This window comes from Pempheris klunzingeri, chromosome 11 (assembly GCF_042242105.1).
Source record: "Pempheris klunzingeri isolate RE-2024b chromosome 11, fPemKlu1.hap1, whole genome shotgun sequence".
Classification (NCBI taxonomy): domain Eukaryota; kingdom Metazoa; phylum Chordata; class Actinopteri; order Acropomatiformes; family Pempheridae; genus Pempheris; species Pempheris klunzingeri.
Window position 1 is genome coordinate 26,835,001 of NC_092022.1, and position 12,500 is coordinate 26,847,500.

Sequence of the window (12,500 nt, forward strand, 5' to 3'; positions counted from 1 at the left end):
CACACAATAACACAGACACACTGACTGATGGAGGCAGCAGCAGAGCAGCAGCTCCTGTGTCCTGTTCTCTAAAATCCCTGTTTTAGTGAATGTAGTCTGGTGTGTGTGCTGTTTGTGGTTAAACCAAAAGGATCTTCCAGGTCTCTCTCTGTAGGGATCCTTTCCATGATGCTGTCACACACTTAGAATAACACTCTGAGCCTGTCAGTGGATCAAACAAGCTCTTTTAGTGGACCTACTGTGATCAGGTGCAGGTGATTACCAGTGACGTTCAGTTCAGGTGTGTCAGGTGACCTTTTACAGCCAGAATAAACATGGCTGCTGCTGTGTGTTAAATGTGTTGTTGCTGTGTGTCTCCAGCAGGGGGAGACACGTCCTAACGAAGACCTGGTGGTCCGAGCTCTGACGGTCTCACATCAGCAGGTGAGCTGGATCACCTGGACCAGATTGTGACCTCCTGGTTGTGACTGTGTTCAGGTTCAGGTGAACGTTGACCAAACAAGTCCTCCTCACCCTGAGTGCAGTTTGGACTAAAGTATTTATGGTTCATAGAACACTAGAGATCCAAGATCAGACCAACAGCCCAGGTACCCCACCAGGAAGTGGAGACCACTTCAGACCTCTGGACCGCAGCCTGTAGTGACACATCTGTAGCTGTAGAGGATCTCTGACAGCACTCTGGTCACGCTGCGTTCACTGACACTGAGTCCGTGTTGAAACGTTGCTCAAGTGTTCATTGATCATGTTTACTATTTTCTTTAATAGCTAATAAACAGCTAGTAGCAGAACACAGAAGCTAACGTCAGCTAGCATAGTGGCAAATGTTTAGCCTAGCGAACAAGAGCTAGCATTAGAGCAAACTCAAGTAGCTAGCTAGCACAACTGTTAGCCGTGCACGAAATATGCAACATCGTCCTCACCCCCCCCCATGTGACCCCCCCATGGTGTCCTCTACATTAACTCCAGTACTTCAGTGCTGATCTGAGGTACTTGTACTTTCTTGTACTTTTCACACCGGACGTGTTCTGATCTGCTGAGCTATGCTAGCAGTTTCCCTCCACTCCCAGTGTTTATGCTAAGCTAAGCTAAACATGTCTGACCGCTCCTCATGAAGGAAGAGTTCAGATCCATCAGAGTTCTGGATGAGAGGAAGATCTGCACTGTAACCTCCTCCTCCTCTTCCTCTTCCCCCTCCAGGACAGCCATTCTCTGATCCAGTATCAGTTTCTGTCCTGGCCGGATCACGATATTCCCTACGAGGCATCAGGAGTCCTGGACCTGCTGGAGAGAGTCAGGAGCAGTGAGGGAGGACACACCTCTCCTCTGCTCATACACTGCAGGTACACACACACTCACACACACACACACACACTCACACTCACACACACACACACACACACACACTAAACGGCTGTTAATTCCACATCATCACTGACACTTGCTTTTGCCAGCAGCACTGATCGCAGGTCAGATGGTCATTAACATTCAACAGGCCGTATCACACATATGGCAGCTTATCTCACACACACACACACACACACTCACACACTCACACACACACACACTCACACACTCACACACAAATACTGACACACACAGAAAGCAGGATGCTGTGAATATGCAGCAGGTAACACCTGCTAACGATGGCACAGTTAACATGCACACTGCATCTGTTCCTCTGTGTGTGTGTGTGTGTGTGTGTGTGTGTGTGTGTGTGTGTGTGTGTGTGTGTGTGTGTGTGTTACAGTGCAGGCTGTGGGAGGACCGGAGTCATCTGTGCTCTCGACTACATCCATGACCTGCTGGTTACCAAGGTAACACACGGTAACACAACACATGGCCACGCAGCAGCAGCCAGCGGTCCTGCTCCTGCTGCACCAAACTACTGAGAAATAAAACCTCATTTTACCACAGAGGGGACTTCACATTACAGCCATTTTCATTCATTTAATTTAGGAGAGTTAACTTTACACCAGACTCCATTTACAAAAACAGTCATTTTAGCTCCCTTAACCTCCACTGCTGCTTTAACCAGTTAGTTTGTTTGTGTTATTGTGTGTCCCACAAATATTGTGTTGGATCTGAACTGACCCTTTAAAACACCAAAGTCCCACAATAACACAAACTAACTACTAAATGAGGCAGCAATAGATCTCTACGCAACTTGTTTGTAAAATTACTATTTTTGTCAATTGAGTTTGGTGTTTTTGAAGAGAGCAATAAAACGGCTGTTGATGGAAGTGTATCTTAAATGCTGGTACCTATTTGTACATATTTTATGGTCTAAATGACTGGTAGGTACATAAAAGTGTTGGAATTGGTCCCGTAGATCATTTTTATTTAACCAGAAATCGTTATTATATCACTCTTTTCAAAGACACCAGACTCCATTGAAAAAAGCAGCAATTTTACCCTGGAAAAGACATTAGTTGCTGGTCAGCTGTTTCTTGGTTGGTTAGTTTGTGTATGTTATTGTGTGTTACACAGATATCGAGTTGGATCCAAACTAACCCTTTAAAACACCCAAGTCACACAATAACACAAACTAACTAACTCATAGATACCAGCAGCTCCTGTGTCCTGTTCTCTAAAATCCCTGTTTTAGTGAATGTAGTCTGGTGTGTGTGCTGTTTGTGGTTAAACCAAAAGGATCTTCCAGGTCTCTCTCTGTAGGGATCCTCTCCATGATGCTGTCACACACTGAGAATAACACTCTGAGCCTGTCAGTGGATCAAACAAACACTGTCGTGTTGTTTCTTGTGCAGAAGATCACAGCAGACTTCAGCATCATGAAGATCGTCCTGGAGCTGCGGAGTCAGAGACCCTCTGCAGTCCAGACCAAAGTATGTAACCGGTTTTATTCAAGGATTCAAGGAACTTTATTGTCACTCCAGCACACATTTAGACATGAAACGGTCCTATAAAAGTACAAGTACTAGAAAAAGAGCAGTATAAACCTCTAACTAACATAATACATCAAAAACAAGCAGCCAAATTTAGCTTAGCTACATAGCTGTTAAAGGGGAGTTTGTCTGTTAAAGGGGAGTTTGTCTGTTAAAGGGAAGTTTGTCTGTTAAAGGGGAGTTTGTCTGTTAAAAGGGAGTTTCTCTGTTAAAGGGGAGTTTCTCTGTTAAAGGGGAGTTTGTCTGTTAAAAGGGAGTTTCTCTGTTAAAGGGGAGTTTCTCTGTTAAAGGGGAGTTTGTCTGTTAAAAGGGAGTTTCTCTGTTAAAGGGAAGTTTGTCTGTTAAAGGGAAGTTTGTCTGTTAAAAGGGAGTTTCTCTGTTAAAGGGAAGTTTGTCTGTTAAAGGGGAGTTTGTCTGTTAAAGGGGAGTTTCTCTGTTAAAGGGGAGTTTGTCTGTTAAAAGGGAGTTTCTCTGTTAAAGGGAAGTTTGTCTGTTAAAGGGGAGTTTGTCTGTTAAAGGGAAGTTTGTCTGTTAAAGGGGAGTTTGTCTGATAAAGGGAAGTTTCTCTGTTAAAGGGGAGTTTCTCTGTTAAAGGGAAGTTTGTCTGTTAAAGGGGAGTTTGTCTGTTAAAGGGAAGTTTGTCTGTTAAAGGGGAGTTTCTCTGTTAAAGGGAAGTTTCTCTGTTAAAGGGGAGTTTCTCTGTTAAAGGGGAGTTTTCCTGCCTTTGCCCCCTGATTCTTGCTGGCGTTGGGAGTCTTGAACCCTTCACTCTGAACTGCCTTCAGTGAAACGTGTCTTGAGATAAAGACAATAACTCGTTGCCGTATAAATAAAGACCGACTGATGTGTTTGACATCGTGGTGAATCTGATGTGACACTGAGTCACTGAGAGGGAAACTTCAGAGAAGAAGAACTCTGTCTTCTTCCTCTTCTCTGCAGGAACAGTATCAGTTCATCTTCACGGCCGCCGCCCTCATGTTCGAACGGGTCCTTCGGTCGGCCGAGCGACCCCCCCGCCACAACCAGTCCAAGGTAGAGAATCCCAGCAGGAGCTCGCTGGGCCGCTTTGTGGGCGCAGAGGTGGAGGAAGTGAACGGAGAGCAGCTGCAGAAAGAGGAAACAGAAAACTGTCAACTGACTTCCTGTATGCAAATTAAGCTACAGACAGTTTGAGAGCAGATTGTTCAGACACACAGAGACAGAGAGGAGTAAGATTTAAACTAGTGGAGCTGGTGGAGCTGGTGGAGCTGGTGGAGCTGGTGGAGCACACCTGCTGACAGGTAAGTCCTGTTCACTCCACAGGACACCTGCTGCTGGACTCTGTTCAGCTCATCGCTTGTTCACCTGAGGACCAACGACCAAACTACAGGCTACTGACAGGAGGGGAGGAAGTACTGCAGTAAAAGTACTGCAGTAAAAGTACTGTGAAATATTTACACTTACAGTAGTATACTACTGTAAGTGTACTGTGTACTAGTAGTACTGTTACTGTAGTATTTCACTGTGTACTAGTAGTACTTTCACTGTAGTATTTCACTGTGTACTAGTAGTACTTTCACTGTAGTATTTCACTGTGTACTAGTAGTACTTTCACTGTAGTATTTTACTGTGTACTAGTAGTACTTTCACTGTAGGGTTTCACTGTGTACTAGTAGTACTTTCACTGTAGGGTTTCACTGTGTACTAGTAGTACTTTCACTGTAGTATTTCACTGTGTACTAGTAGTACTTTCACTGTAGTATTTTACTGTGTACTCGTAGTACTTTCACTGTAGTATTTCACTGTGTACTAGTAGTACTTTCACTGTAGGGTTTCACTGTGTACTAGTAGTACTTTCACTGTAGTATTTCACTGTGTACTAGTAGTACTTTCACTGTAGTATTTTACTGTGTACTCGTAGTACTTTCACTGTAGTATTTCACTGTGTACTAGTAGTACTTTCACTGTAGGGTTTCACTGTGTACTAGTAGTACTTTCACTGTAGTATTTCACTGTGTACTAGTAGTACTTTCACTGTAGTATTTTACTGTGTACTCGTAGTACTTTCACTGTAGTATTTCACTGTGTACTAGTAGTACTTTCACTGTAGTGTTTCACTGTGTACTAGTAGTACTTTCACTGTAGTATTTCACTGTGTACTAGTAGTACTTTCACTGTAGGAGCACAGTAAAATACTACAGTAACATTACTAGAACACAGTAAAATACTACAGTGACAGTACTAGAACACAGTAAAATACTACAGTGACAGTACTAGAACACAGTAAAATACTACAGTGACAGTACTAGAACACAGTAAAATACTACAGTGACAGTACTAGAACACAGTAAAATACTACAGTAACAGTACTAGAACACAGTAAAATACTACAGTGACAGTACTAGAACACAGTAAAATACTACAGTAACAGTACTAGAACACAGTAAAATACTACAGTGACAGTACTAGAACACAGTAAAATACTACAGTGACAGTACTAGAATACAGTAAAATACTACAGTAACAGTACTAGAACACAGTAAAATACTACAGTAACAGTACTAGAACACAGTAAAATACTACAGTAACAGTACTAGAACACAGTAAAATACTACAGTGACAGTACTAGAACACAGTAAAATACTACAGTAACAGTACTAGAACACAGTAAAATACTACAGTGACAGTACTAGAACACAGTAAAATACTACAGTGACAGTACTAGAACACAGTAAAATACTACAGTAACAGTAAAACTCGTTCACTTCCTGTTTCTGTTTGTTCACCAGCCGAAGAAACCAGAGAAGAAAACAAGACCTGTTTCCTCCATCAACAGGTATCAGTCTATCAATCAGTCTATCTATCTATCTATCTATCAATCTATCTATCTATCTATCTATCTATCTATCTATCTATCTATCTATCTATCTATCTATCTATCTATCTATCTATCTATCTATCTATCTATCTATCTGTCTGTCTGTCTGTCTGTCTGTCTGTCTGGAGGGAGACAGACAGGATTTCTCACCCTGAGGTGTTAAATTAACACTCTCTCACCCTCCTCCTCCATCCCACCATCCCCATGTGTTATCACGTTACCATGGAGACGGAGCAGAGAGAGGGCTGAGAGATAGAGAGAGGAGGAGGAAGAGGAGGAGGAGGAGGAGGAGGAAGAGGAGGAGGAGAGAAGTTTGAGAGGAGAAGTGAGAGAGAAGAAGAAGAGGAAGTAAATGAAGGCACAGAGGAAAAGTGAAAGAAAGAGGATGGTGAGGGTTAGAGGAGAGGAAAGGGGTGAGGAAGGAGAGGAAAGGAGGAGAGGAGGAGAAGCGTCCTGTGCGGCCGTCTGGTTGGACCACATTGGTTACAATCACAGTTACCATGACGACCGCAGTCAGGAAGTTGTCTCCAGAGCGACTTCCTGCTGAGGCGCGTTAAACCGACAGTGAGCTCGAGCTGCTGCAGCCTTCTCCTTCCTCCAGGCTCTGGGTCAGTACAGTCAGTCCTGCAATGCATCATGGTACCTGTAGTCCCAAAGCCCAAAGATGAGCTCCACTTCCTGTTTCCTTAGTGTCCAGTTGTTGTTAGGTTTTTTATGTAGTTGTGAGTTAGACAAATATTGTGTTGGATACGAACTAACCCTTTAAAACACCAGTCACACATTAACACAAAGAAATCAGGCAGCAGCAGACCAGCAACTCTCAGAGGTAAAATTACTGCTTTTGTCAATGGAGTCTGGTGGCTTTGGAGAGAGCGATACAACGGCCGCTTCTGAATGTGTATCTTTAAACCTGGTAACTTTTTGTACATATTTTGCTCGCTGACAAACTGATTGGGACAAAAAATTGTTGGATTTCATTCAGTGGATCATTTCTATTTAACCAGAAACAGCTCTTTTTTCGCTCTCTTTACAGACACCAGACTCTATTGAAAAAAACAGTAATTCTAGGTAACAGAACACAGGAGTTTGTTGGTCCACCACAGCCTGGATCACTTAGTGTGTTTGTGTTATTATGTGTTAGACAAATGTTGTGATGGATCCAAACTAATCCTTTAAAACACCAAAGTCACACAATAACACAAAGAAACTAAGAAAAGCAGAGCAGTAAATACTGCGTTCTGTGAGCTAAAATTACTGTTTTTGTCACTGCAGTCTGGTGGCTGTGAAAAGAGCGATATTACAGCAATTACAAAACTTTTTTCAAACACAAATGATGTATAAAAATACTGGAGTTATTAAGATGTTGTATCTGATGTATTTAATCTGTACACAAGCACAAATGTCAAAAACAAAACAGTGTTGGAGCCACTGTGTTAGCAGCTAGCATCCCAGAGTCATCCGTCTTCCTTTCTGGATTCAGGCCGCCACAGGAGACTGACATGAGTGACACATACGCTGTGGTCAACAAGCCCAAACACCACAACCCACCTTCGCCAAGCTCCGCCCACTCAGGTGTGGCCACGCCCGGATCCAGCAGCCAGAGCAGGTGAGGAAACACCTGGAGCTCCTCTTCAGATCCCAGCTGTCATTTTATAGAGTTTAATCAAATGGTATTTTGAGATCTTAGTGATGCATCTTTAAAACAGCAAAGAAGAACACAGCCTCTGGTAGTTTAGATATATTACATATGTTACAATAAATGACCAAACTGATCAGTTTCAGGTATCTGTATTTATTCCGTTGTGGAGATTAAATGTTAGAAATAACAAATCAATCAAGACTAATGAGACAAAGAGTCAAGATTCTGACTTTTAAGCTGAAATGTTGACATGATACATTTTGACTTATTATATCTGTTGATGTCACTTTGATGATGAGATGAGGGACAAATACTGCTGCTCCACTTTTCCCACCCTGATTTATCTCAACAGTCTGGGCTCAGAGTGTTATTCTAAGTGTGTGACAGCATCATGGAAAGGATCCCTACAGAGAGAGACCTGGAAGATCCTTTTGGTTTAACCACAAACAGCACACACACCAGACTACATTCACTAAAACAGGGATTTTAGAGAACAGGACACAGGAGCTGCTGCTCTGCTGCTGCCTCCATCAGTCAGTGTGTTTGTGTTATTGTGTGACTTTTGTGTTTTAAAGAGTTAGTTTGGATCCCACGCAATACTTGTGTAACACACAATAACACAGACACACTGACTGATGGAGGCAGCAGCTCCTGTGTCCTGTTCTCTAAAATCCCTGTTTTAGTGAATGTAGTCTGGTGTGTGTGCTGTTTGTGGTTAAACCAAAAGGATCTTCCAGGTCTCTCTCTGTAGGGATCCTTTCCATGATGCTGTCACACACTTAGAATAACACTCTGAGCCTGTCAGTGGATCAAACAAGCTCTTTTAGTGGACCTACTGTGATCAGGTGCAGTTGTCCCAAAGGATCACGTTGCAGCCATTGCAGCCCGTTTGGTGGCTGCTGGCTGAGGTGATCTACTGGACCAGTTCCAACACTTTTACTACCTACCAGTCACTCACACACCAGGATGTGGACACAGAGGGAGTGACCCTTTAAATAGAGGATCTGATCTGCTAGTTTGTGGAATCACTTAGTGAACAGTGGTTGTTTTTATGATGCTGCTGTTTCTTGTCCTTCAGAAAGTATATTTGAACTCCCGTCTCCTGATAATTACCCCTTAGGATGCTGCCCCCGTCCCATCACTATGACAACGACCCCTCAGGAGTGCCGGCTGTTCCCATCTACAGCACGGTCAGCCCCCGGGTTAAACCGCTCAGCCTGACGCACTCTGCCACGCCCATCTACGACATGGCCACACCAGCCAGTCACAACGGGGAATATAACCTGTTGCCAGGTAACAGGGAGGCGACAGGTAGGGTGGGGGGGTGGATGTGCTGTAGGAGACGATAAATACGTGACTCTTCTCTCCTCCAGCTGATTGTCCTTCACCAGCAGACGACGAATATGAAGACCTCTCCTCGTCAGTCTCAGACGTGACCAACCTGTGTTCACCTGGTGGGATCGGTCAGTATGTCTTTAAAGGGACAGTCCATCATTTTCACACAGCCTTCTTTTTGCTGTCTTCTTTAATTACTGGTTCACAACACAGTCTGTGTAAAGAAGCGTCCTCTGATTGGTCGGTATCAGTCTATAAAGAAGCGTCCTCTGATTGGTCGGTATCAGTCTATAAAGAAGCGTCCTCTGATTGGTCGGTATCAGTCTATAAAGAAGCGTCCTCTGATTGGTCGGTATCAGTCTATAAAGAAGCGTCCTCTGATTGGTCGGTATCAGTCTGTGTAAAGAAGCGTCCTCTGATTGGTCGGTATCAGTCTGTGTAAAGAAGCGTCCTCTGATTGGTCGGTATCAGTCTATAAAGAAGCGTCCTCTGATTGGTCGGTATCAGTCTATAAAGAAGCGTCCTCTGATTGGTCGGTATCAGTCTATAAAGAAGCGTCCTCTGATTGGTCGGTATCAGTCCGTATAAAGAAGCGTCCTCTGATTGGTCGGTATCAGTCCGTGTAAAGAAGCGTCCTCTGATTGGTCGGTATCAGTCTGTAAAGAAGCGTCCTCTGATTGGTCGGTATCAGTCTGTGTAAAGAAGCGTCCTCTGATTGGTCGGTATCAGTCTGTAAAGAAGCGTCCTCTGATTGGTCGGTATCAGTCTGTGTAAAGAAGCGTCCTCTGATTGGTCGGTATCAGTCTATAAAGAAGCGTCCTCTGATTGGTCGGTATCAGTCTATAAAGAAGCGTCCTCTGATTGGTCGGTATCAGTCTGTGTAAAGAAGCGTCCTCTGATTGGTCGGTATCAGTCTATAAAGAAGCGTCCTCTGATTGGTCGGTATCAGTCTGTGTAAAGAAGCGTCCTCTGATTGGTCGGTATCAGTCTGTATAAAGAAGCGTCCTCTGATTGGTCGGTATCAGTCTGTGTAAAGAAGCGTCCTCTGATTGGTCGGTATCAGTCTATAAAGAAGCGTCCTCTGATTGGTCGGTATCAGTCTGTGTAAAGAAGCGTCCTCTGATTGGTCGGTATCAGTCTGTGTAAAGAAGCGTCCTCTGATTGGTCGGTATCAGTCTATAAAGAAGCGTCCTCTGATTGGTCGGTATCAGTCTGTGTAAAGAAGCGTCCTCTGATTGGTCGGTATCAGTCTGTATAAAGAAGCGTCCTCTGATTGGTCGGTATCAGTCTGTGTAAAGAAGCGTCCTCTGATTGGTCGGTATCAGTCTATAAAGAAGCGTCCTCTGATTGGTCGGTATCAGTCTGTGTAAAGAAGCGTCCTCTGATTGGTCGGTATCAGTCTGTGTAAAGAAGCGTCCTCTGATTGGTCGGTATCAGTCTATAAAGAAGCGTCCTCTGATTGGTCGGTATCAGTCTGTGTAAAGAAGCGTCCTCTGATTGGTCGGTATCAGTCTATAAAGAAGCGTCCTCTGATTGGTCGGTATCAGTCTGTAAAGAAGCGTCCTCTGATTGGTCGGTATCAGTCTGTAAAGAAGCGTCCTCTGATTGGTCGGTATCAGTCTGTAAAGAAGCGTCCTCTGATTGGTCGGTATCAGTCTGTATAAAGAAGCGTCCTCTGATTGGTCGGTATCAGTCTGTATAAAGAAGCGTCCTCTGATTGGTCGGTATCAGTCTGTGTAAAGAAGCGTCCTCTGATTGGTCGGTATCAGTCTATAAAGAAGCGTCCTCTGATTGGTCGGTATCAGTCTGTATAAAGAAGCGTCCTCTGATTGGTCGGTATCAGTCTGTAAAGAAGCGTCCTCTGATTGGTCGGTATCAGTCTATAAAGAAGCGTCCTCTGATTGGTCGGTATCAGTCTGTATAAAGAAGCGTCCTCTGATTGGTCGGTATCAGTCTATAAAGAAGCGTCCTCTGATTGGTCGGTATCAGTCTATAAAGAAGCGTCCTCTGATTGGTCGGTATCAGTCTGTATAAAGAAGCGTCCTCTGATTGGTCGGTATCAGTCTGTAAAGAAGCGTCCTCTGATTGGTCGGTATCAGTCTGTATAAAGAAGCGTCCTCTGATTGGTCGGTATCAGTCTATAAAGAAGCGTCCTGTGATTGGTCGGTATCAGTCTGTATAAAGAAGCGTCCTCTGATTGGTCGGTATCAGTCTATAAAGAAGCGTCCTCTGATTGGTCGGTATCAGTCTGTGTAAAGAAGCGTCCTCTGATTGGTCGGTATCAGTCTGTGTAAAGAAGCGTCCTCTGATTGGTCGGTATCAGTCTATAAAGAAGCGTCCTCTGATTGGTCGGTATCAGTCTGTGTAAAGAAGCGTCCTCTGATTGGTCGGTATCAGTCTATAAAGAAGCGTCCTCTGATTGGTCGGTATCAGTCTATAAAGAAGCGTCCTCTGATTGGTCGGTATCAGTCTATAAAGAAGCGTCCTCTGATTGGTCGGTATCAGTCTGTATAAAGAAGCGTCCTCTGATTGGTCGGTATCAGTCTGTAAAGAAGCGTCCTCTGATTGGTCGGTATCAGTCTATAAAGAAGCGTCCTCTGATTGGTCGGTATCAGTCTGTATAAAGAAGCGTCCTCTGATTGGTCGGTATCAGTCTGTAAAGAAGCGTCCTCTGATTGGTCGGTATCAGTCTGTATAAAGAAGCGTCCTCTGATTGGTCGGTATCAGTCTGTATAAAGAAGCGTCCTCTGATTGGTCGGTATCAGTCTATAAAGAAGCGTCCTCTGATTGGTCGGTATTAAATTATGGTCCATTTAGAGGAAGATACACCAGGAAGGGGGGGGCTTTAGGGCGGGGCTACCTGCTCACTGACCAATCAGAGGCAGGGATAAAATTAATGCTTCACTTCTGGCTCCAAAATCAAGATGGCGATTTTGAAACTGCTCGAGGCTTCAAACCAGTGGGTGTAGAGAATAGACAAAACAAGACGTTGTGGTTTTGATGGACTGACTCCAGATCAGTCTCAGACCTTCACTGAACCTTAAAGGAACAGACTGAGGTCTGACGGCAGAGACCATGTGGGGGAGAGCGTCTACGTGAAGCAGCGTTCACATGAAATATCCCCAAAACAACATCACAGTCTCTTCCTGCTCTCCCCTGATTGGTTGGAGTGTGTGACATCACCTTTTACAGAACCACAGAACTGATTATCGGTGTGTTGGTATTTGGTGTCTTTCAGGGTTTAACTGTCGTATCCAGAAGCCCAGAGGACCCCGAGACCCTCCTGCCGAGTGGAGCCGACTGGAGAGGTGAAACGCCCGAACCGGTCAAACTGGTTCCCAGTGGACCGCTGGGACCCGACTGGACGAGAGCATTAAAGTAGATTCTGTGTGAGAGGACTGACTGAAGGTCGAATCCCACCGGGAGCGTCTGCGTCCGCTCTAGTTTAACCCTTCAGGAGCGTTTTGGCGCTCTGCTCAAGTCAAGCAGCGCAGGAAGTCAGACAGAAGAGAATCCACTCAGTTTTCAAAATAAAAGCCCCAGTGCAGACTTTTCACTTTGACTTTAGCTGCTGTCTGTAGCTGCAGCACAACAAAGCAGGAAGTACATCCAAGAGACACATTTAAAGCAGCAGAAGAAGAAACGCGGCCTGTTTGATCCCGTTAGAAACACATTTAAAGCAGCAGAAGAAGAAACGCGGCCCGTTTGATCCCGTTAGAAACACATTAAAGCAGCAGAAGAAGAAGAAATGCGGCCTGTTTGATCC

At 44.3% G+C, this 12,500-nt stretch overlaps 1 protein-coding gene across 1 annotated transcript in view; it reads left to right on the top strand.

Moving 5' to 3' along the window:
- ptpn18 (protein tyrosine phosphatase non-receptor type 18) overlaps positions 1-12,500 on the top strand; it is a 20,484-nt gene that overhangs the window by 7,526 nt on the left and 458 nt on the right. The window contains exons 7-16 of the mRNA XM_070840359.1: positions 361-423; positions 1,198-1,340; positions 1,748-1,814; positions 2,766-2,843; positions 3,843-3,935; positions 5,672-5,718; positions 7,241-7,366; positions 8,520-8,692; positions 8,773-8,862; positions 11,973-12,500. The exon at positions 11,973-12,500 is cut by the window's right edge and continues 458 nt beyond it. Of these exons, the coding sequence (XP_070696460.1) occupies positions 361-423; positions 1,198-1,340; positions 1,748-1,814; positions 2,766-2,843; positions 3,843-3,935; positions 5,672-5,718; positions 7,241-7,366; positions 8,520-8,692; positions 8,773-8,862; positions 11,973-12,046 (954 nt within the window). The 3' untranslated portion in view covers positions 12,047-12,500. The remainder of the gene's footprint in view (positions 1-360; positions 424-1,197; positions 1,341-1,747; positions 1,815-2,765; positions 2,844-3,842; positions 3,936-5,671; positions 5,719-7,240; positions 7,367-8,519; positions 8,693-8,772; positions 8,863-11,972) is intronic.